General features: G+C 49.5%; 1 protein-coding gene across 8 annotated transcripts in view; it reads right to left on the bottom strand.

Moving 5' to 3' along the window:
* LOC116077377 (gasdermin-A-like) overlaps positions 1–21,023 on the bottom strand; it is a 57,643-nt gene that overhangs the window by 9,647 nt on the left and 26,973 nt on the right. Inside the window, exons 1-12 of one of the 8 annotated variants that reach the window (XR_004113226.1) lie at positions 14,946–15,088; positions 12,078–12,293; positions 11,748–11,928; positions 10,409–10,574; positions 9,266–9,362; positions 8,693–8,785; positions 8,352–8,399; positions 6,942–7,096; positions 6,371–6,485; positions 4,196–4,269; positions 3,462–3,623; positions 2,379–2,725 (exon numbers count right to left, since the gene is read on the bottom strand). Coding sequence is in view for 5 of the 8 variants with exons in the window: in XM_031351878.1 (XP_031207738.1) it covers positions 3,522–3,623; positions 4,196–4,269; positions 6,371–6,485; positions 6,942–7,096; positions 8,352–8,399; positions 8,693–8,785; positions 9,266–9,362; positions 10,409–10,574; positions 11,748–11,928; positions 12,078–12,293; positions 14,946–15,081 (1,383 nt within the window). In the remaining 3 variants the exon portion in view is untranslated. The other 7 variants (XR_004113228.1, XM_031351878.1, XM_031351880.1 and 4 more) reach the window with 7 other exon arrangements.

Genomic DNA, 21,023 nt, shown 5'->3' with positions numbered 1-21,023 from the left:
GTGCCCCCGAATGGTCCGTGAGTGCTGCTTAAATACCCTTCGTAGGATTGCCCATGAGCCCATACCACATTTTGCGCCATCATTGGCTACAGCCTCATGACGAAAGATCAGGCCACTGGCGGGTGCAACCCTCTTGCCAAATAAGGACTTGTTTACTCCTTAGCAGAAGAATGGCGGGCGCCATCTTTAAGGTGCAGCAGCACTCCACAGGGAGGGGCCACTGATCAATCCAGACAGGGGAATCATTTTTCCAAGTTATCTTGTCAGCCTGGAGTGCAGGAAGAGAAGTGGCCCTTATGAAAAATTTTCTTTGTATCCAAGGCCATGGCGGTCATTTTTGGGGGTGGGGATTATAGGGTCAGTATGACTCTTACTATCTTTTCCCAGACCCTGGCCTGGGAGAAACCCCTGGTCTAAAAGTTGATGAGTAATGGTTGGAGAGGGGCTATACAAAAAGACTCCCATTTGGGAAAGAATATCTCTCCCCCACAAGTTAAGGGGTAAGCCTGGAACCATAAAGGGTTGTACAGTGCCTGAATGACTGTCAGGATCTTCCCACCATAAGATTTTGGAGCTCTGAAGGGTATTAGTAGAGACCCCGATGCCCTGAAGGTGGGTCAAGGACGGTTGGCATGGCCATGTTGAGGGCCAGGAAGTCTGCCACAGGACAGTAGAATCAGCCCTGGAATCAAGGATACCTTCAAAAAGGAGACCATCAAGCTTTATTTTAAGACGAGGCCTGTCAGTGGTCAGTTGTTGGACGCAAAAAATGGACGGCTCAGGAGGGTGTGCCGAAGGGAGGGTCCGGGCCTCTTTAGGAGAGCTTAAGAAAGGTAAGGACAGGGCTCGGGCAAGAACCTGACTGGGGGAGATGGACAAAGGACCCTGGGTGGCAGAGACAAAGAGATATATTGAAGATGGGAAGGGAGGTCTGAGAATTATAGGGTATGTCAGTAGGCCTATGAGGGTGGAGGATGTGCGTCCTAAGATGAGGAGGGAAGAGTGGGGAGGGAGGGAACTGAGGAGAGAGGTGGTTAGAGACACGACCCCGTCTTCAGGCCTCAATATTGTTGAGGTGGTGGCATAGAGGTCCAGTCCTGTGGAGGAGGGAGCTGAGTTTGTATAGGAGCGGGGCTAGACGAGGAAAGGGGAATCAATGGTGGGGGGAGTGCAGTCTGACTGGAAAGGGGTGCCTGTCGATTCAGTCCCGATGCAGGCTGAAACATTATAGGATGAGGGGCCCAGGATTTGCCCCCAAGGGAGTTTCCCTGATGCGGGGGAAGTGGATTACCCATAATATCTGTCCTTGAGCGGCAGGTGTTGGCCCAATGGCGGCCTCTGCTGCAGCGTGGACAAACAGTGTTAGGAGGGGGGCGATAAGGGGTCCTTCCAGTGTCACTATTAGTAGCCAGTGAAGGTGGCGGGCCTCGAGGAGGCCCATTAGGGCAGTCGTGGGCAAAATGACCGGGGTGGCCACAGCGGAAACATGAAGAGTTCCCACAGCGGAAACATGAAACGTTCCCAGAGGCAGAAGTGGCGCCAACGGCGATAATGGCCTTGGTAAACTTGTCAGTAATGTGGTCTACCTCCCAGCACATCTGAATCAAGGTCTTTCCCTTTATATCTGCCCCTCAAGGCTGTTTTGCAGGCTGTATTGGCATTTTCATAGGCCAATTGTGAAAGTAACTTATTATCGGCCTGACCGGGGCCAAAGGAGCATTCGGCAGCCTCCAAACAATGGGCCACAAAGTCACTGAAGGGTTCTTGGGGTCCCTGTAAAATTTTTGTCATAGGTGAAAGAACAATCACCAGGGAGGGAATGCTTCTCTAAGCAGCGAGGGCTGCAGAGCTGTAATGGGACAAAAGGCTAAGGGAAAAAGCACGCTGTTTTTCATCAGTGGCATATCTCCCCTGGCCCAAAAGTTTACTAAGGGACCATCTATGAGCAGTGCTGCGGCCTTGTTGGTAATTTTTTCTAATGACATCACGGCACCAGTCAGCCCAATCGGCACGCCAGGCAAGAAATTGACCATGAGTGAGGACTGACTGAGCAGTCGTAATCCACTCATTTGGAGTCAGGTGTCCACCTTCAGCAAGGTCTTCAAGGAGTGAGAGGGTAAAGGGGGTGTTGGGGCCATAATTACGGACTGCGAGTTCAGCTTTTCAAGCTTTTTAAATTTAAGTCTACGAAAAATGGTGGGAGGCGCTGCCTCCTCCCCTCCTTCGGAGTCACCACTGGCATCAGACAGTCTCTCAGCCTTTCCCTGATCGGAGCGATCAGAATGAACAGAGGGAGCACGGGAAGAAGATGGGTGATTATCAGCAGGGGGAGGGTCTGCCTGCCCTCCATCAGCTGTAGAGGGGTCGGGCCTGGTGGTCTCTGGCTGTGTCTGGGAACGGGTAACGGGAAATGTAAGGGCGGGGTTAGGGGAGGAAGTCACTGGAGCAGAAAAGCGCATAGTCAAAAGTGAAAGTTGTTTCTGAAGGCGGACAATCTCCGCAGCATCAGAAATTTGATGTTGAAGCTGAGCCTTAGTCCTACAAAAACAGCCTTAGAACTGACAGGGAGCATAAGAAGGGCGACGCGAGGGGAGGTGTAGGGGGAGGGCAAGGGGTGAGGGCGGAGATGTCTGGAGAAGGGGCGGCCAATCTTCAGAATGGTACTGCGCGGTCTCCTCCTCTGGCGTCTTGACATCGCCAGGCTCAAGGGGTTCATCACTAGGTTCTACAAGAAAGGCAGCGGGGGGGCAACGGTTGTGAGGGCACTGGAGGGGGACTTGGCAACTGCAGAGACAAGGAGGGAAGGGTCTTACTAGGCGTAGGACCTTGGGGGTGGAGGGGAACAACAGTAGCGCAAAAGGGAGAGCAGCCTCGCTCCATGGAGGAGGCAGGATCTTCATAGGCGGGCTATAAAGAGGGATAAAGAGGGGACGAAGAGGAGGTGGCAGGGCCAGAAGTGGCAGGTGGGGGTTTAGGCGACAGAGGCTTTTCAGAGGATTCCTTGGCAGGGCAGGAGTCAGAAGGCATATCAATAAGTGTAAAGGAAGAATTTTGAAGAGACAAAAAGGAGGCTGCACGAGAGGGCGGGAAGGATTTGCGCAGGCAAAGCTCAACCACTGACAGAAGCTGTTTATGACCATTTTCATTTTCGGCTGACTCGATCCCGTCTCCGATGAGTCCCCAATAGGAAAAAATGGAGTCGCCGACCGCCTCATTGCCATCTTTCTTAATAAGTTCATTTAATTCATGGCCCACCTTTTGCCATTTTTTGGAATGAATTGTAGGACCATTAATCATAAACCAGGGGCAAGTCTCGCCCACAAAAATGAAAAAGTCAACCAAATGTTTTCTCTTAACCTTAATACCTCTCTCTCTGAAGGCCTCTTTCAAATCTTCAATGAAACGAGCCTCTTTGGACAAAGAGTGGCCCATTCTTGAGCTTTGCAGGACAGATGACTCACCTAATGATGGGTTCCGGACAACGATTGGGAACTGTCATGAAATCCAGACGATAGCGATCCTTAATCTGTCCTGGGGGTGACCCGTGCCTCGAGCCCCACTTTGGGTGCCATCTGACCTGGCCCGCAGGTCAAGTTATTCGGGGGAACGAGGAGGTTCACAACCTGTGAATAAAGAATGGGCGAGAGAGATGACAGGACTCAAGGAAGCATTGCTTGTCAAAGCCGTTTACTTAGTGGAGCAGAGCATATTTAAAGCAAAAATCTTGGAGGGCAGGGGAAGAGGAAGGAGGGAGATGGAAGGTTACAAAATCTTCTGGGGTTGAGCTCCAGGGTAGCAGGTGGGGAGGGGGTGGATTTCCCTGAATGTTCTTTTCTCAGGGCCAAGCAGGATCCTTGTGATTTTCAGGCAGGATGTTAGTCTCAGGGTTCTCAATTAGCTGGGGCAGGATGTTTATCTCAGGGCTCTCATGGTTCCCAACAGCTGATTACTCTAAGCTTCTAGGGAGAGGAGAAGAGAAGACTTTTCTCTAGGCATAAGGCTGAGATCGGTAAGCACAGTAGGTCTGCATGTTCCCACCGGTTCTAGAGCTCCCTCCCTGACCTCTCCATCCTCCAACCCCCGGCACTGAACTCCCCCTGGGAGTCTGGAGTTCTCACCAGTTCTAGCATTCCCTCTCCCCCACCCACCATGAACTCCCCCTGAGGCGTCTGTCACATCTGTCACATGTTCTCACCAGCTTTATTTGCACTAGAAGGATATTTTTCTCCAAGGTTATTACAAGAAGCCTCTGTAGGGCTTCCCTTAGCTCTGGAGGAAAAAGCAGAGAAAGGAAAAAAAGTGTGTGCTGGACAGAGGGTAACACAGACTCCATATAATGTTAGCTCAATCTGATCAATTAATCCATGCATCCATGCATCCATGTATCCATCCATCCATCCATCCATCCATCCATCCATCCATCTGCCCACCCATGCATCTGCACATCCATCCATCCATCCACCCATCCATCCATCCATCCATCTGTCCACCCATGCATCCGTGAATACATCCATCCATCCATCCTTCCATCCATCCATCCATCCATCCATCCATCTGTCCACCCATGCATCTGGGCATCCATCAATCCATCCATCCATCCATCAGTCCATCGGTCCATCCAGCCATCCCACCAGTGCTCCATCTATCCACAGCTGAACACCTGCTCTATAGCATACACCTTTGCTGGCCATTAACTTTAAAAAAGTTGTGATTTTTGACTGGGTAAAGTGACACACACCTTTAATCTCAGTATTTTGGAAGGCAGAAGTATATGGACTCTTGAGAGTTTGAGGTCATATTGTTCTACATAGTGAATTCCAGGCCAGCCAGGGCTACATAAGTGAGATCTCATCTACAAAACAACAGCCAATCCAAATTCTAATCTTTTGATGCAGTTCTGGGAGATCATGTGCTTTCTGTTTGTTTTTGAGACAGGATCTCAGTAAGTAGCCCAGTGTTAACTTAGAAACTCTGTACCCAGTGTGGCCTCAGATCTACAGTGATCCTCCTGCCTCAGTTTCCTGAGTGCTGGGATTATAGGCATGAGCTACCTACCACACTGTGATAGCTAGCCATAGCTGAGGGGTTTCCTTTGGGCTTAGCATTTGGCAGAAGTTTCCCTACCCACTCACTCATAATTTTTCTTTTTGAGACAGGGTCTCACTGTGAAGCTCTGGTTATCCTGGAACTCACTATTAGACCAGGCTGGCCTTGAAGTCACAGAGATCCTCCTGCCTCTGTCTAGGCAGTGCTGGGATTAAAGGTGTGCCTCAGTATGCCTGGCTTTCCCCCGACTTGTATGTATGTGTATGTTGTGTCTATACTCAAATGTATACATATACGTGCTCAAGCACACTCAGATGCATGCCATGGTGTGTATATGGAGGGAGAAGACCACTTGCAGGAGTCAGTCCTCCCCTGTGTGGGTCAGGGAATTGAATTCACATTGTCAGGCTTGGTGGCAAGCACCTTTACTCACTGAGCCATCTTATGGCTCTTGAAAAAAGTAGCAAACATCTCATCTCATGTCTGAAGGACCCAGAGTTTTTGTTTCTGAGTGGGAAATGTGTCATGCAGAGGGAAGGAGAAAATACAGGCACAAGATCAGAAAAGCAGTGACCTTGAATTAAAGCTAACAGGCTGGCAGCAATATTGAAATGATTGACTCAGCCCCATTTAGAAGGCTTAAAAATGTAGCAAAAATAAAAATAAAAATGGATCAACTGGGACTGGTGAGATGGCTCAGTGGGTAAGAGCACTGACTACTCTTCCAAAGATCCTGAGTTCAAATCCCAGCAACCACATGGTGGCTCACAAGTGTAAAGAGATATGACTCCCTCTTCTAGTGTGTCTGAAGAAAGCTACAGTGTACTTATTCATAATAATAAATAAATCTTTGGGTCCGAGCAAGCAGGGACTGCGCGAGTAGGGTAGATCGGAGCAACTGGGATTGACGGGAGTGAGCAGAGGTCCGAAATTCAATTCCCGACAACCAGCTGAAGGCTCACAACTATCTGCACACCTACAGTGTGTACTCATATACATAAAATAAATAAATATTTAAAAATAATGGACCAACTGAAACCCTGGGAATGACACTAATTTGGTGCTGATTTTTTGTCTCTCTCTCTCAAATACCTGTATTGAACTCAGGGCCTTGTGTATGTATACACACACACACACACACACACACACACACCGTACATACACATATATACATACACACACACACATCTGTGCATATACATACATACACACAACACACACACACTATTGTACTATAAACCACCTGGCATTCACTGACTCATATATTTAGGAATTCATTCACACGGTTTACTCTTATAACCCATCCTACTCACTTCTCACTCACCTGTCAGAGCACCAAGGAAGTAGAGGTGGGAGTCCATATCGTCCTTTGACAGCAGGACATCTTTGGGGAGTGCTTCCAGGGTCACTTCCCGTCCCTTGTCTAGAACCCCTGCAAGCTGTGAGGAAAACTGGGTGACTAATACTTCCTGTAAAAGTCTAACCTAGCACTTGGCACACAGTAATCTCTGAACCGAGGCTGACTCTCTCCCACTCCCTGTTTCTTTTGTGTGTGGTCAGGTCATAGAAGGTGCTGGACTGGTCCCTGGGTTTTGAGCTCTGGAAAGGTGAAGCTGTTATCCAGCAGAGGGCACCATAGGCTCATGAGCACCCTCTGACCATCAGCGGGCAAGCACCACTTCCAGTAACCCTGTACTGATGCTCTTTTTCAAGGACCAAGGGTCAGTGGTAGCCCAGCAGCCGTGGTGCACTTGGGCAGCCTTGGGAAGGATAGCTGCTGTTTCTTCCACAGCCTCTGTCCACTCTGCGCCATTGCCAGTTCCCCTTCCCATCTGCAATGGCCGCCATCACACCCACTCCCCTTCCTCCATACTTCCTGTGGTCCAGGCACTCACCATCTTCTCAAGGTCCTGGAGCTCTTTTTTCTTTCCTAGGAGATGGCTGAGGGAAGTGAGTAGGGAGCTTTGCCCCACAGGACTCAACTTCTCCAGTGCTTGAGTCTCTTGCTGAACCTCTTCCTTTAATGTCTTGATGTCTTTCTTCATCTCTCCTAGGGACACAGGTAATATGGCAGGCACCCCTTCGGTTGATGCCCTCTCACCCTGAACATACTTTCTGTAGGCTTTGTGACACTTTCCTCAGGACCCGGTGCCCTGATTCCAGCTTGAATCTGACTTTTCCTCTTTACCAAGGGGTGTGGTTATGAAGTTATGCTAAAGCCTTGTTTTGAAGGATGGAGCAAAGAGGTGAACTAGACCCCTTCAACTAACATGGCAGGGAATCACACTCCCGTAACCACCACCGCCCCGTGTCCCAGGATTCATCTTTTATCTGTGCACAGTTGATTTCTGGTTTCAACTACTCCTCCCAGACACTTAGTGGAAACCTGTTTCCCCTTCTCTTGAGCTTGTGGACCAACGATGGCTTTGACAACTTAATGAAGGGGACACTGGGACAGTTCCAGAAAGCAGTGGGTCTGTATTCAGGGATGGCTATGAGCTGCATGCAGCCTGCCTGTTTAAGCAGGCCCGAATCCTAAAAGTACATCTGTTCTGCGTTGGTGGCAGTGTCTTCCTGAAAGGGGCTCTAATCACAGGATCCAGGGCTTTTCTGCTCTCTCTCTCTCTCTCTCTCTCTCTCTCTCTCTCTCTCTCTCTCTCTCTCTCTCTCTCTGTCTAACTTTCCCTTCCACTCTAATGCTTCTCTCCCTACTTGTGTAGCAAAGTCTTGAAAAACTTCACAAGGCTCCTTACCCACATCAGATGCCTGTATCACTGAGAAAATGAGAGGCAAATTGACAGATAAGAACAAAATCCTTCAAAATTGGTAGCCATCCCTAGGGGGCATGCGAGAGCACCGCCCCTCTGACATCCTAGTTGTGTTCAGAATCCTCTTGCTCCAGTCCCGGGAGGCAGGCAAGGACCAGAAGAACTGATACAATGTGAAAAGGGCGCTCAGGCTGAACTGGTATCGCCCAGCACCTGGGTGACTCAGCACCAGCTGCCCTAGTTACTGGCAGCAGATATATGCTGGTAAACAGGTTGTAACTACTGAGGCGGCTGACAGCAAAGGTCTGGGGTGGAAGATATCCTGCCCATCTTGTATACGGATCTCCCCTTTCTATTGTTTTTATTGGGGTGTCTTATTCTTATCCTAACTTCTTATTGGAAGTTCTGCTGTAGTTGAGGGACAACTGTTCACTGAGATCTGTCCCACTACCTTCCCATGTCAGTTCCAAGGAGGAGGGAGGAAGACTAAGGTTTTGAACTAAGTCAAGAAAGTTGTGAAACAAAAGGGCCACTTACCTATGAGCTTCTTTTCTCCTGGCTTTTCTGAAAACCCAAAAAGAACACCTGTCAGGACAAACTCTTTGCTGCCTTTTGCTAAAGCCATTGCCTAGACAGACTCAGGGCAGCATTTTGAACACATGAAGATTCTGTGAGCACACCGACCCGTACAAGTTTGGGGCATATCCTGTTTCCAAATCTCTCTGTTTCTGGTTGTGCTTTGGCCCCTGTCTCTTTGTTCCTTCTGGGCAGTGTTTATATCCCATATCTCTATCTGTCTGAGGGCCCAGGAAACAAGAGCACATGCTCTTGGGGATAAATTATAGGAGCTGTTGCTATGTTAGGGTGGGAGCCTTTACCAGTTAACTTCTTGGTGCGGCGGACAGCACACCTGGGCGTGATCTTAGGACTAGAAAAGGTTTTCATGCTGTCCTTGTAATTGTGTGGAATCTCTGTAAGGGACAAGAGAAGGCATCAGGCAGTCATTACCAGCTCATCACACGCCACACCCTTCCTTCTTCAGCCTCAACCCCAAAGCTCCTCAAATGCCCCATCTAATTCTTTACCTGAACTTTACTGCTGGAAGTTGTAGGTTCTCCCCTAAATTAGCACCCCTCCTCCACACACCATCACCAATCCAGTGCTGGTGACAGGTTCTGTGTCCTCCTTGTGCTTCCTGAGCTTCCTGAGGTCAGAGACTGTGCTCATTTGGCTTTGGGGTCACTCACCATAGCTTCCCAAGTGCCTAGAGACACCTGGAACTCAGGTGTCCTTCATCTAGAGCAACCTTTGTTCTGTCTCCAGCAATGGGCGATATAAGATGCTGCTCCTCCTGCCCCCATCCCCTCACATTGCAAGAGAGGACCAAGATGTCACTGCAGCAATGCAGGCAACCCTTATCCTGAGACAAGAACAGGCTGGTCTCTGCTCACCCCACTCATCTTCCCCAATGACTATCAGTTGTCTCACTCGATAGGCCAGGACACAGCCCTTAGGGATGGTTAAATTCTTCTCGTGGTTCACGGATGCCTAGGATTACAAAATGAGAATCTATGAGTTCTCTGAGATCCATTAGGAGGAGCAGCAGGACACAGGTAGAGGGCTAGGTCTTAGAATCTTTGAGAACACAAGCAGTTAGAAAGCCTTCAGTAGAATCTCCAGTTGTCTTTCTCTGTGCTCTGAACTTATGGCCCTTGAAGCATTCCCATTCATTTCTTTTTTAAAAAAACAATATATTCATTTATTCATTCTCATCCATATATATATATATATATATATATATATATATATATATATATATACACATATATATATGAGTACACTGTTGCTTTCTTCAGTCTCACCAGAAGAGGGCATTGGTTCCCATTACTGATGGTTGTGAGCCACCATGTGGTTGCTGGACTTGAACTCAGGACCTCTGGAAGAGCAGCAGTCAGTGCTCTTAACCACTGAGCCATCTCTCCAGCCCCCTTCCCATTCATTTCAAGTGATCACCCCCTACCTAGCTATGTCTGCTTCTGGACTGGGCAGCAGAGGGAACTGGACAGACCTGCTCTAGCACCTGCCTGTGTAGCATCCTGCCCCACATCCCAGGCTCCTCCTTCCTCCACACCAGCTCCCCATTCTTATCTCATTCAGGAAGTCTTCCCCTGGCTCTCCCCTGCTCCCAATCCCATAGCATTCCTGTTGAACATACTCACTATATGTGTTTATAGATTATAAGATATGCACTTATTTCTCCTGGACTTTAACTGTGTGACTCATCTATAAGTAAAGCACTCATCCTGGGATCTTACCAGGTAACCCAGACTGACCTTGAACCCCTCACCCTCCTGTCTCTGCCTTCAGAGTACTGGGATTGCTAGTGTGTACCACCATACCAGGCAGGAACTCTGGTCTTCCTCTTTGGCAGGAGAGCAGGGGAGGGTTGAGGACAAATCCTGTATCACTTAACGACCTCTGTATTGCCTGTGCCATGTGGAGGCCTGCCCTGCAGGGTACCACTGAGCAAAGGATGGTGTGTATGGTCTATCTCTCTGTGTGTCTCTTTCTATCGGAGTCTGTGTATAGCAAACCTTTAGTCCCAGTGTGGCATAGAAGGGGAGAGATAATAAGCCTGCTCCCTTGGCAGCTTGCTCCAGAGTGACTTCCTCCTTGGTTTTTACCGCCTCCATCACCACGTACAGGTTTTCCCCGAGTTCCTGCATCTCCTTCAGGAACGGGTGGTCTGCTGACAGTTTCCTAAGGCAGGAGAAGCAGGAAGACACCACCTTCAGAGTTTCCTCACCAGGCCCACCACCTCTGCTTTGGATTATTTTATTTTTGAGACAGGATCCCGCTGTACAGCTTTGGTTGGCCTGTTTAGACCAGGTTGGCCTTGAACTCACAGAGATCCACCTGCCTTTGCCTCTCAAGCACTGGGACTGAAGACATGCCCCCTAGTGTCTGCTTTTTTAATCTGTCAGTCCTAGACAGGGAAGGAGTGGGGCTCAGATCAGGTCACAGTGCAAACTCAGACTTCTGCTTCCTGGCAGAACAGCTGCTTTGAGTCTGAGTAGCCTCATCTGAAAAACAGAGATGATGCCAACTACTCCCAGAGCTCTGAGATAAACTGTACAAACAGCTGGAGGCTCATCACCTGGCATCTCCACTTCCTCCTCCCTTTCGCTTCTGTATGAAAACAAGTCTCTGTCCTTACAGAATCTGATTTTGTTCCTGAATACTCCCTCAAATCACCACCCTACTTCTCTTCCTCACCTACCGGCATATGTCTCAAAGGGTGAGCCATCCTCACGGTCTGGCTCTTCATCACCCAGCGGGATCTCACTCTGCTGAAATCACAGTGATCCCCCTAAATGTGGACCACACTGGATGTTCTGTCCTTCTGTGCCTTCCTGTCTTATCTTGTCTTCCAATTGCATGAACTACTCTCAGTTTTTTGAGAAATTGCCAAATAGATTTCCAAAGTTGTTGTACAGGTTTGCACTCCCACCTTGCTCTGAATCCTTGTCAGCATGTGCTATCTCTTGAGTTTTTGATCTTAGGTATTCTGATAGGAATAAGATGGGACTTTAGAGATGTTTTGGCTTACTTTTCACTAATGACTAAAGACTTTAAATATTTCCTTAAGTGCTTCTCTGCCCTTCTAGATTTCCCTGGTGAGAATTCTCAGTTTAGCTCTGTGCCCCATTTTTTAATTATATTCTTTTGGATGCTGAGGCCTAACTTCTTGGTTTCTTTGTAAATTTAGTGTGTTAGCTCTCCTTCAGATATGGGGTTGGCGAAGATCCTTTCCTAACATGTACACTGCTGTTTTGTTCGATAGACAATATTCTTTGCCTCACAGAAACTTTTCATGAAGTCCCATTTCTCAAATGTTGATCCCGGCAGCCTCCCAGTCCCGTCCTCTCTCACCTCTCATTTTGCAAGGTGTTCAGAATCGAGCGAGTCACGTTGATTGTCTGCACCTTCAGTGTGCTGCTGTGTGACAGGCCCTTGGTCCCCTTTACCTTCATTGTCTTTGGCACGTCCACATCTACCTCTACTTTGGTATCCAGATTATTCTTAAAGCCAAAGTTCCCACCGTCTGTCAGATCTGTGGAAGGGAAAAGACAGAAGAAGCTGAGCTGGGAATCACCACCTAGAGAGAACTTTGGGCTTGGCAACAGGGAAGAGCTTGAGAATCTTCCATGCGGTCCAAGTGGCTGGCTCTGGCACTACAGGCTCCATCAGAGAGAGGCTGACCTGAGGGAGAACTGCCAGGCTCCAGCACATCCAGGAGAGTGTAGTCGGTGTAGACATAGTGGGCTCCCCAGGACAGTGTGCTCTTCCTCTTCCTCAACAGGCAGAAGGGACGGAAGCGTTTGAAGTCGATGAGACTGTCTAGGGGTATCAGATCCCCTCCAGGGTTCAACTGTCTAACCAGGGTCTGGGTGACATTCTCAAACGTAGCCATTGTCTCTGTGTAGAAAGAGATGGAGAATGTCAAGGTGGTCGCTGGGGTTGTCAAGACCTGGTAAGGACTTTGTAAAGAGGTTGTCACCAGGCCTCACTCCTAAGAGCTAGGGGAGACAATAAGAGCTGTCTGGGTTCTTGAATTTTGGATCTGGAAAGAGTCCAAGTAGTCCTTCATTTCTGATGGACAATCCTGAGCTCTAGCATTCACACAGCTGGCATAAGGTGCCAGTCCTCACATGTACCAAGGGCTCTTTTCTCATTCCATGTTCATTTCTTCACAGCCACAGAGCCCAGCTAGAGTAAGTCATCAGCAAGGGGAGTGAGGCCTCCTCTCACACTAAGGGACAGTTGAAACTAGGGCTGGGGACACTAGGGACAGGAAGCAACCATCACTGAGTCCAGGAGCCTGGGCAGTCAGAGCTGGGCAGCTTCCCTAGTTGCCCTTTCCTTGGCCAGGGTACACCTGCTTGTACCCTGCACTTCTCTCCCACCCACCTCCTAGCAACATGGCTATAAGTGGGCCAGTTTCCCAGTTCCAATATCCTGCTCACTTCTTTGCCTTTGTTAGTTCTGCTTTTGATATATCCCCTTTCCAATAGAAAGAATTCATATTTGTCCTGTAAGATGGCAACTCAGGTCACCTGCTCGTTTCTTTCCGCCTTTGGGCATTTTGGTGACTGCTGCCTTTCCAAGGCACCTTGTATATCCACTTCTGAGACACCTGCTAATTCATTTTGTTACCATCCGTCTGTCCATCCATCTGTTCACCTGACAGCCTTGCCTAGTCAACTGTGACTTTCCAGAGGGCAGGAAATGGGCCTTAGTCACCTCTACAGCATCAGCACCAGGCACGGTGACTGATAGAGAGAATAGAAAGAGTGAATATGGTCCTGGGAGACATGCTGTAGGGAGAGGGTCCAAGAGGATGTGGGACCTGCAAGGACTGGAAGTTTGACATCTTAGGTCTCTGCCTTTGAAGTCGAGGTGTCTCACCTGTGTTGGACTGTGAAAAGCAGTCTGTGCTTTGGTTGAGTAAGGCTTACTCTGGAGACCCAGTAGAAAATTCTAGAAGGGATGCAACTGTAAGCTATGCTCCAAGCTCCTGGAAAAATGGGGTACAAAGCTAAACTGATGTCCTAGACATCAAGCACCTGACACCACGAGCCCTTCCATAATCCTGTGGCTATCAGTCTGGTAGGTAATGCTCCAAGCTCCTGGTATTCCTGCTGGACTCTGCCCCCACAGTTACCTGGCAACAGCAAGTTAGCCCAGCCTACTCTAAAGAGACTGCTTGGCCCCTCCTCTCTCTCTTGCTTTCTTTCTTGACCCTTTGCTCTCCCTCCCTCCCTCCCTCCCTCCCTTCTTCCCTCTATGTGGCCATGGCTGCCTACCTCTACTTTTCTCCTCTCTCTCTCTTTCTCTCCCCCCCAACCTCTTTTCTACAATAAAGCTCTAAAACCATGGACTGCCTCCTTTCATCCACTGTTGCAGGCACTTGTTTCTTTGTACTGCCAGGCAGCTAAGGTCAAGAGAATTATTCCCGGTCTGCAGGTACAGCGGGTACAAGAGCAGAGGCTTAGCCTCACAGGAGCCATGGCACACACTTGCCTTGTGCAGGAAGTGCCCACGGGAATCTAGTCCACAGGATATGGAATGCCTGCAGTCTCTGGTCTGGGGAAGAAAAGTATAAGAAATCTCTGTGTTCCTGCCACTTAAGGGCTCTGGTTCAGTTGGAGTCTTCCTGTCTGCTTCTCCATCTGCATGGGAAGGTAACAGGAAGGGCCAGTGATAAAGAGCCATCCTGGCACACTCCCTAAATCTTCTACAGGGAGCCAGGACAGACCAACTTCTTCCCCCACCTTAACCTGGAGGTCTACCTATGTCTGGAGGGGAGTAACTTGGCTTTTGCATGACCAGGGATAGGAATGAGGGGCTGGAGTGCTTGCTTTGTGCCACCCCGCAGGTTGGTTGCATAGTACAGCTTTGAACCCAGACCTTTCAGGGTGGCCTTTCCTATCTGTCACGACTAAGCTCTCTGTTTCCCTTTTGTCTGCTACACTTGTACCTCAGCCTCTGATCAAGCCCTTGCCTCCCCTCCCCTCTGACACTTGTACAAATAGAATCCCTGTGATGTAAGAGTTTTAATGCCTCTAGTGTTTGTAGAACTAAGCTGTAAAACTTCGGGTGGCTTTGAGGAGGAGCCAGTAGGCAGGAGAGAGAGCAATCAGTGTGTGTGATAAAATATGTAACAAAAAATTTGCCAGTTTAGGGCTGGTGAGATGGCTCAGCGGGTAAGAGCACTGACTGCTCACTATGCTGGAGCAATGGAATAGGCCTTTTCCTAATGAGCCACATCTGATCTCCCACAGAAAGGTCTCCCAGGTTTCCAGACACCAGACAGGACCAAGGACTCTTGCCCTCGAGGGAACCACCCAGCGCCTTCCCCCCTGCCCCTTTTTCCTTTAGCCCTCAGGCTGCCCAGGCTGCCCTGGGGCCCTCACTTCCTTCTTAGCTCTTCTGTGACATCTGGCCGTGTCTGGGATATCCAAGACTGAGACTGTATTTTTTTTGGCCTCCCACAGCTGGCTCTTCCAAAGTACCAGGTAATCTGTGTTTCCTTCCCCACCCCCTGGAGTCTGCCATGGCCCAACACACCTGTCCTGAGGAGGTTCCGTGGGGTTACTTGGCAGTCTCCCTTGTCCAGCTGTCCATTCTCCCCAAGTTCTAACGGGATGCTGGTCTCTTCCACCCCTTTATTTCCCCATACCCAGTGCCTAAGACAGCTGGGCATTCAAGAGACACACCCAGATTTTCCTGGTGGGTGGAAGAGTGTCGGGCTCTCTGGTGGAGGATCCTGGTGAGAGAGAGAACCTGGTCCAGCCGAGTCTCTCAGGGCTGAGTGGAATGATGAGTGTAGGGGCGCGGCTCAGATCTCCTGCTGTCCAAATAATAACGAGAGCTGGGAATCGGTCAAAGCAGGAAGTTGTTCAATTGTATGGATCTTTTCTTTATGAAGGGCTGAGAGTGGAGGTGGAGTTTTTGCTGAGTTGAGATGACTTAGGGGGAGGGGAAAGGGTGTGGAAAGTTGAGGAAGTGTATGGGGAGACTGACAGAGCCAACAAAGTTACTCTATGTCAGCAGTGGCAAAGGCAAGCTTAAGAAGGAAGTGCTGGGTCACTCCATTACGGAAGTAACTGAGACAGTTTACAAAACTGGAGCCAGGCTCGGGTTTCTCCTCAAGGCCCAAACTAAGGCCAAATAGAGCCCAATATCTCCCCCTTTTGTTTTTGTAATGAGCACGTTACATGGCTCCTGTCTTAGGTTGTCCCCAACATAGGGATCTTACCCATCTTTGGACACCATGTGTCACTCTGGCTCAAGAGGAATGCTCCACGACCTGTTTTCGTACATCTCAGCACATCTGAGCTCTTACCTGTCATTGGTCAAGTCTCCACTTGGAGAGCCTGGGAGGGTTGTTCATATTCTGAGGGCCAATTGTATGTTGACCTTGGCTCTCTTTAATAATGAGCTTGTAAGTTGAGCTTGGCTCTGTCCAAGAGAACCTTTGATAATGAACCTGGACCTGATGAAGCCTGATTGCCTCTATATGATATTGGATGCATTGTGTATTAAGTAAACAGAGCTTCACCATGAGAGGGAGAAGGACAGGGAGGAAGGGACCAAGGAGGGCAAGTAGGTAGGGCAGTAAGTCTTGGAGGCCAGTTCACAGTGGGTTGTCTTGAAACTCTCTCCTCCCCATCTCTAAGTCTTCTTGGATCATCAAATCCCCCCCTCCTCCATCAAACTTTTGCAGGATCTTCATTTCATTGACAGAGGGATCTTCATTCTTTTTTCTTGATAAATCTGTGAAGGAAGCAGAAGGAGGGCTCTCAAGACTGGAAATTTTCCTCCAGTGATTAATATCATTATTCCCCTGTTGGGGCAAGTATTTTATGTTTCTGGCCAGTATCCAGATTGGCCTTTTTTCATTTTGGAGGAACACGAAGCCAAACCCTTTCCGGCAGTTAAGAGCGGGTCTGGCCCTCTCCAAGTGCTGCTCAATGGATCTCTCTACCTGACCCAAATGGAGCTGTAGCAACCTGATAAAAACCAATGTTTTTGAAGTGGGGACAGATGTGGATCATCTTTAGAAAAAAATAAAAAAAATTATGGTAAATAGTGCCTTTTTCAATTGATCAAGTGGGGGTAGAGACTCCCCCGTTTGTTTTTGTGGGAGTGGGAGAATGGAGAGGGTGTGACAAGCTGGGCTCCCACTTGCTAAGGTCCTGATGGGCACTGGATGCTGGAGCAGGAGGATGGCCGTAAGCATCAGTGTCCCCTAGGTATCTGCTGCTGCTACTTTGGCCAGGGGCTGTGCAGGTGTGGTTGCCTTAGCCCCTTGGCCGTGCTCCCTCTTCTTGACACCCACAGCTGGGACTGGAGCGGTGATTTACTTGCCCAGACTGACTCTGAAAGAGTGACAGCGTATGTCCTGCTGTACTGAAGCAATGGGCAAGGTGGTGTCCAGGGGCAAGGAGTGATTGATGGGGAGGACGAGGCATCGGAGACTTTGAACATCTGAAAAGTTCAAGGTTTATGTAGGTCTCTCCAGGGAAGGTGAGGAGAGGTGTGAGGTGAGGCAGGGCACCCATATATTTAGACAGTGCAGGAAAGGGATGAAAGGGGTAGACAGGTGTTTTTGACGGCTGACCATTCCATCTCCCATCCCACAATGCTCCCAGGCTGGACACTGGAGGAGATACTAGGGGAAGAATGGCTCAGCTGTGGCGCCCCAGGTGGCACCCCCTCTTCCTCCGTCCCTCCAAGCTCCATCCCCATGGGGCAACTGGTGCTCAGAGCTCCACCTTTGCTCTAGCCATCGAATCCCAGCCTGTCCAGGCAGTGCCAAGTAGGCCAGGGCTAGCGCAGACCCAAGTCGAGACTGGAGAGACCCCTGGACAGCTTGCATTTGGTCTACTCCTACTGTGGCTGCTGCTTCTACCCACAGTGCAGAGCCTTGGAGACCCACAGCAGCTCTAAACCACTCTTGGGGTGCACGCTGCTAGATGTAGAGGGCTGTGTTCCTACCATGCCCACTCCAGTAGAGTCTGCTTGACAAGCCTGAAAGCTTGGCCACAGATCTGGTCTCCTGGAAGCCCTATGACATTCCCTAAAACAGAAGAGGTCCAGATTCGTCCTTGCTATGGTTGATGGACAGTTTTGCGTGCTTTATTATTAGGCATAGGAATGCCTCAAGAAATGATTTGCAAGTAGTCAAGCTAGATTGAACATTGTTTCCAGGCACCCACAGTGTTCCAGCATCCTAATCGGTGCTGAGCTGACTCTCGGCTTGGAATTTCACAAGGATGTTACCTATTCAGACAGATTGCCTCCAGAGATGGTGAAAGAGATCAGGCATTAATGTTTGCTGACAACAAAGTAAATTGATGGTAAGACTACATTACATATTAGAGGAAAAATAGTGGGCTCCCCTGGCAAATGGAGATCTGTCACAAATGCTCTCAGGAGTCACTCCTGGGAGCTAAAGTAATAGATTATTCATGGAAGGGTTAGTAAGAATGAGACCTCCTGGTGCATACTTCTGTCAGCCCAGAAGGTTAATATAGGGCTGGCTGGTGGTGGGTTATCCATTTACACCTGGCTGCTAAGATCAAGCTGACTTTGATGTAGCCACTGCCTGGTTCCGTCAATTACCTGGCCTGATGCATTATCTAACTTCTTTTTGCTATCTGTATCGGCTATAAAAGTTTGATGCTTATTTTTAGAATATACACTCAGATTCAACACTTCCTTGTGTTCCTGTCTGTGTGTCACCTGTGGACTCCTTGCTCACCTGAAAACGGCGACTCTGATCTCCCTCGGGTTGAGGGATCATCCTTGGCCTGTGGCAGATTCCCTGACACCCAGCACCTCAGGCTCCACCAGCTCCTCTGGCAGGTGTAGGTCTGCTTACCCGAATGCCTTGAAGCTCTGGCCTGTCCACCCCAGTGGCACCCAGTGCTGGTCACCTGGCCCATGTCACATGTCTTCCCTGTATGCCAGTCCCCAGCACGAGGCCCCCAACAACCCCCTGGCCCTGAGACGACCCAAAATGCTGGATTCCTGAGAGGCCTGGACTCTGGGGCACAAGGCCCTCTCCCCAACTTCCCACACTTGGGGGAGATCAGCTAGATTGGCACCCATCTGCAGCTCCCCAACCAGCCCAGCGAGATGGGCTGGGAACCAAACTCTCATATTTTTGGTTGTGAGCCTAGTCATTAATAGGTGAGCCATCTCTCTAGCCCCCTCCCCTCCTCCCGGGAGGTCACCATATTGATGCTGAACTTAGTGCGGACACCCGATCTGTGTAGTGCACTATACAGCCCAGAACACCTGGACTCAAAGTGATTCTCCTGTCTCAGCCTCCGGAGTAGTTGGGACTAAAGGCGTGTGCCACTGTGACCAAAAGGATCAAAGGCAGGAGGTGGTATCGAAGCAGGGCTCCACTGGAGCAGCAGGGGAGCTGCTTCAGGGATCAAATGGGAGATATAGGGAGTGTGTGTGGGGGGGGTTAGATTCACAAGAGTACTGCCCCATAATTTATGGGGGTACACTCACCTTTAGACCGATTGGCCCATCAGCAAACTTCTGTAAGGAGGGGTGCGTCTCCTCACATGGGGCACCAATTCTGCCAGGCTCTCTGCCTGCAGAACCAGGTGAGAGAGAGGGAGGGAGGACGAGAGAGAGACAGAGAGAGGGAGAGGGAGAAGGAGAGGGAGAGGAAGAGAGAGGAAGAGAGAGGGAGAGAGAGGGAGAGAGAGAGAGAGAGAGAGAGAGAGAGAGAGAGAGAGAGAGAGAGAGAACCTAGTCAACCTGAGCCTCTTGGGGCTGAACGGGGATGATGAGTGACTGATCTTCTGCAGTCCAGAACATAATCACTACCGAGCTGGGAGTCTGTCAAAGCAGGAACTTGTTTTGGTGTATGGATCTTTTAGTTATAAAGGGCTGAAGGAAGAGGTGTAGTTTTTGCTGAGGCAAGATGAGGGGAAAGTTGAAGCTATAGGGTGACTGATGGAGCCAAGAAAGTTACTCTACATCAGCAGTAGCTAGGCAAAGGAAAGCTTAAGCAGGTTGAGGTGAGTCACTCCAGTACAGAAGCAACTGAGACAGTTTACAAAACTTGAGCCAGGCTGGGCTTGTCCTCAAGGCCCAAACCAGGGCCAACCAGGGCCCAACAGAAGAGGTCAGACACATCAGCTAGCCTCCATGGGCCTCACCTTTCTGTAGTACTTGACAGAGGCAGGGAAACAGGAGGTGCATACACAGATGTGTGGGGCCATCCTGACATCTACAATAAACTTTTCAGCCCTTGTTCCTGGAAGGGTTGGGATGGCATTTGTCCCTCCAGGGATGAACTGAGTGTACCTAGAAGTACCTACCCTTCACCAGAGAGGCACTCAAATGTCTACCTCTCTTCTCTCTAAGGCCTACCATGATTCCTAGCCCCAGTGAAACCCAGGGGGACTTTATGGCCATGATAAAGGATAAGAAATCCCATGCCCATTTGATCCCAACCTTTCCCCTAGATCCCGAGAATGTCCCCCTGCCTTCTCTGCTGTCATCAATCTTACCAGGGAGGGAGTGATGCTGGGTCCTGTCCGGCAGCTGGGTGTGTTCGGAGGAATCAGAGCTTGTTCTGTCTATAGGTTGAGTCTGACCAGGACTGGCTGCTTTATGCCTCCATGGAGGCAGGGATGTAGGCTCCCACAGACCCCACCTGCCTCAATGATCCCACCCCTTTTTGTTCCACTTCCAGGAGAACAGCATCAACCTGTTTGAATGTCCCAGCCTCAGACCCTGGGCCCTGGCCTCCTAAGAGATGATGGGGTGGATAGGAAGATGCCAGGCAGGTGTCTGTGTAGGTGGGGCTTAGGCAGGAAGAAGTGGTGACTTAAAGTTTTCTTGTGGACTTTGGGGAGCAAATGGGAATTGGCTCTGTGTGTGTGTGTGTGTGTGTGTGTGTGTGTGTGTGTGTGTATACTCACACATGCGTGTGAATGTGTGCAGGAGTGATAAGGGGTAGATCACTATTCTGGTTTCATTATGGCCCATCCAGAGGCACCTGTGATTCATCTGAGGCCTTGTGGGAATGATAAATGATAAGAAATCCTGGCCAGGCAGTGGTGGTGCATGTCTCTAATTCCACCACTTGGGAGGCAGAGGCAGACAGATTTCTGAGTTTGAGGCCAGCCTGCTCTACAGAGTGAGTTCCCGGATAGCCAGGGCTACACAGAGAAACCTTGTCTTGGAAGAAGAAAGAAAGAAAGAAAGAAAGAAAGAAATAAAGAAAGAAAGAAAGAAAGAAAGAATGAAAGAAAGAAAGAAAAGAAATCCTGTATGTTCAGGGACTACCAGCAGCAGAGCAGCTGAGAATCTGCCCTTCATCTTTGTGTGCACCAGCCTGCTGATTCCTACCTCTCCCCACGTGTATAGTGTGTATGTGCATTGGCTACACATGCATAGCTTGGGGCCAGTATACACAGACGTCTGAGGAGGCAGGATAGAGTGAGCTCAAATGGCCTTCTCAGAAGCATCTCTGCTTCTCTAAGGATATGGAATGTATGCGCATGCATACACAGAGGTGGATCCCAGCAGTGCGATGACTGACAGCCCAGGATGTGTGCATCCAGCTGGCCCTATAGGTCATTCAGGAACTTCCCTATTCTTTCTTCC

This window comes from Mastomys coucha, unplaced genomic scaffold, assembly GCF_008632895.1.
Source record: "Mastomys coucha isolate ucsf_1 unplaced genomic scaffold, UCSF_Mcou_1 pScaffold5, whole genome shotgun sequence".
Classification (NCBI taxonomy): Eukaryota; Metazoa; Chordata; class Mammalia; order Rodentia; family Muridae; genus Mastomys; species Mastomys coucha.
The sequence above is the reverse complement of the archived record's forward strand: the minus strand, read 5'-3'. Positions and strand labels throughout refer to the sequence as shown.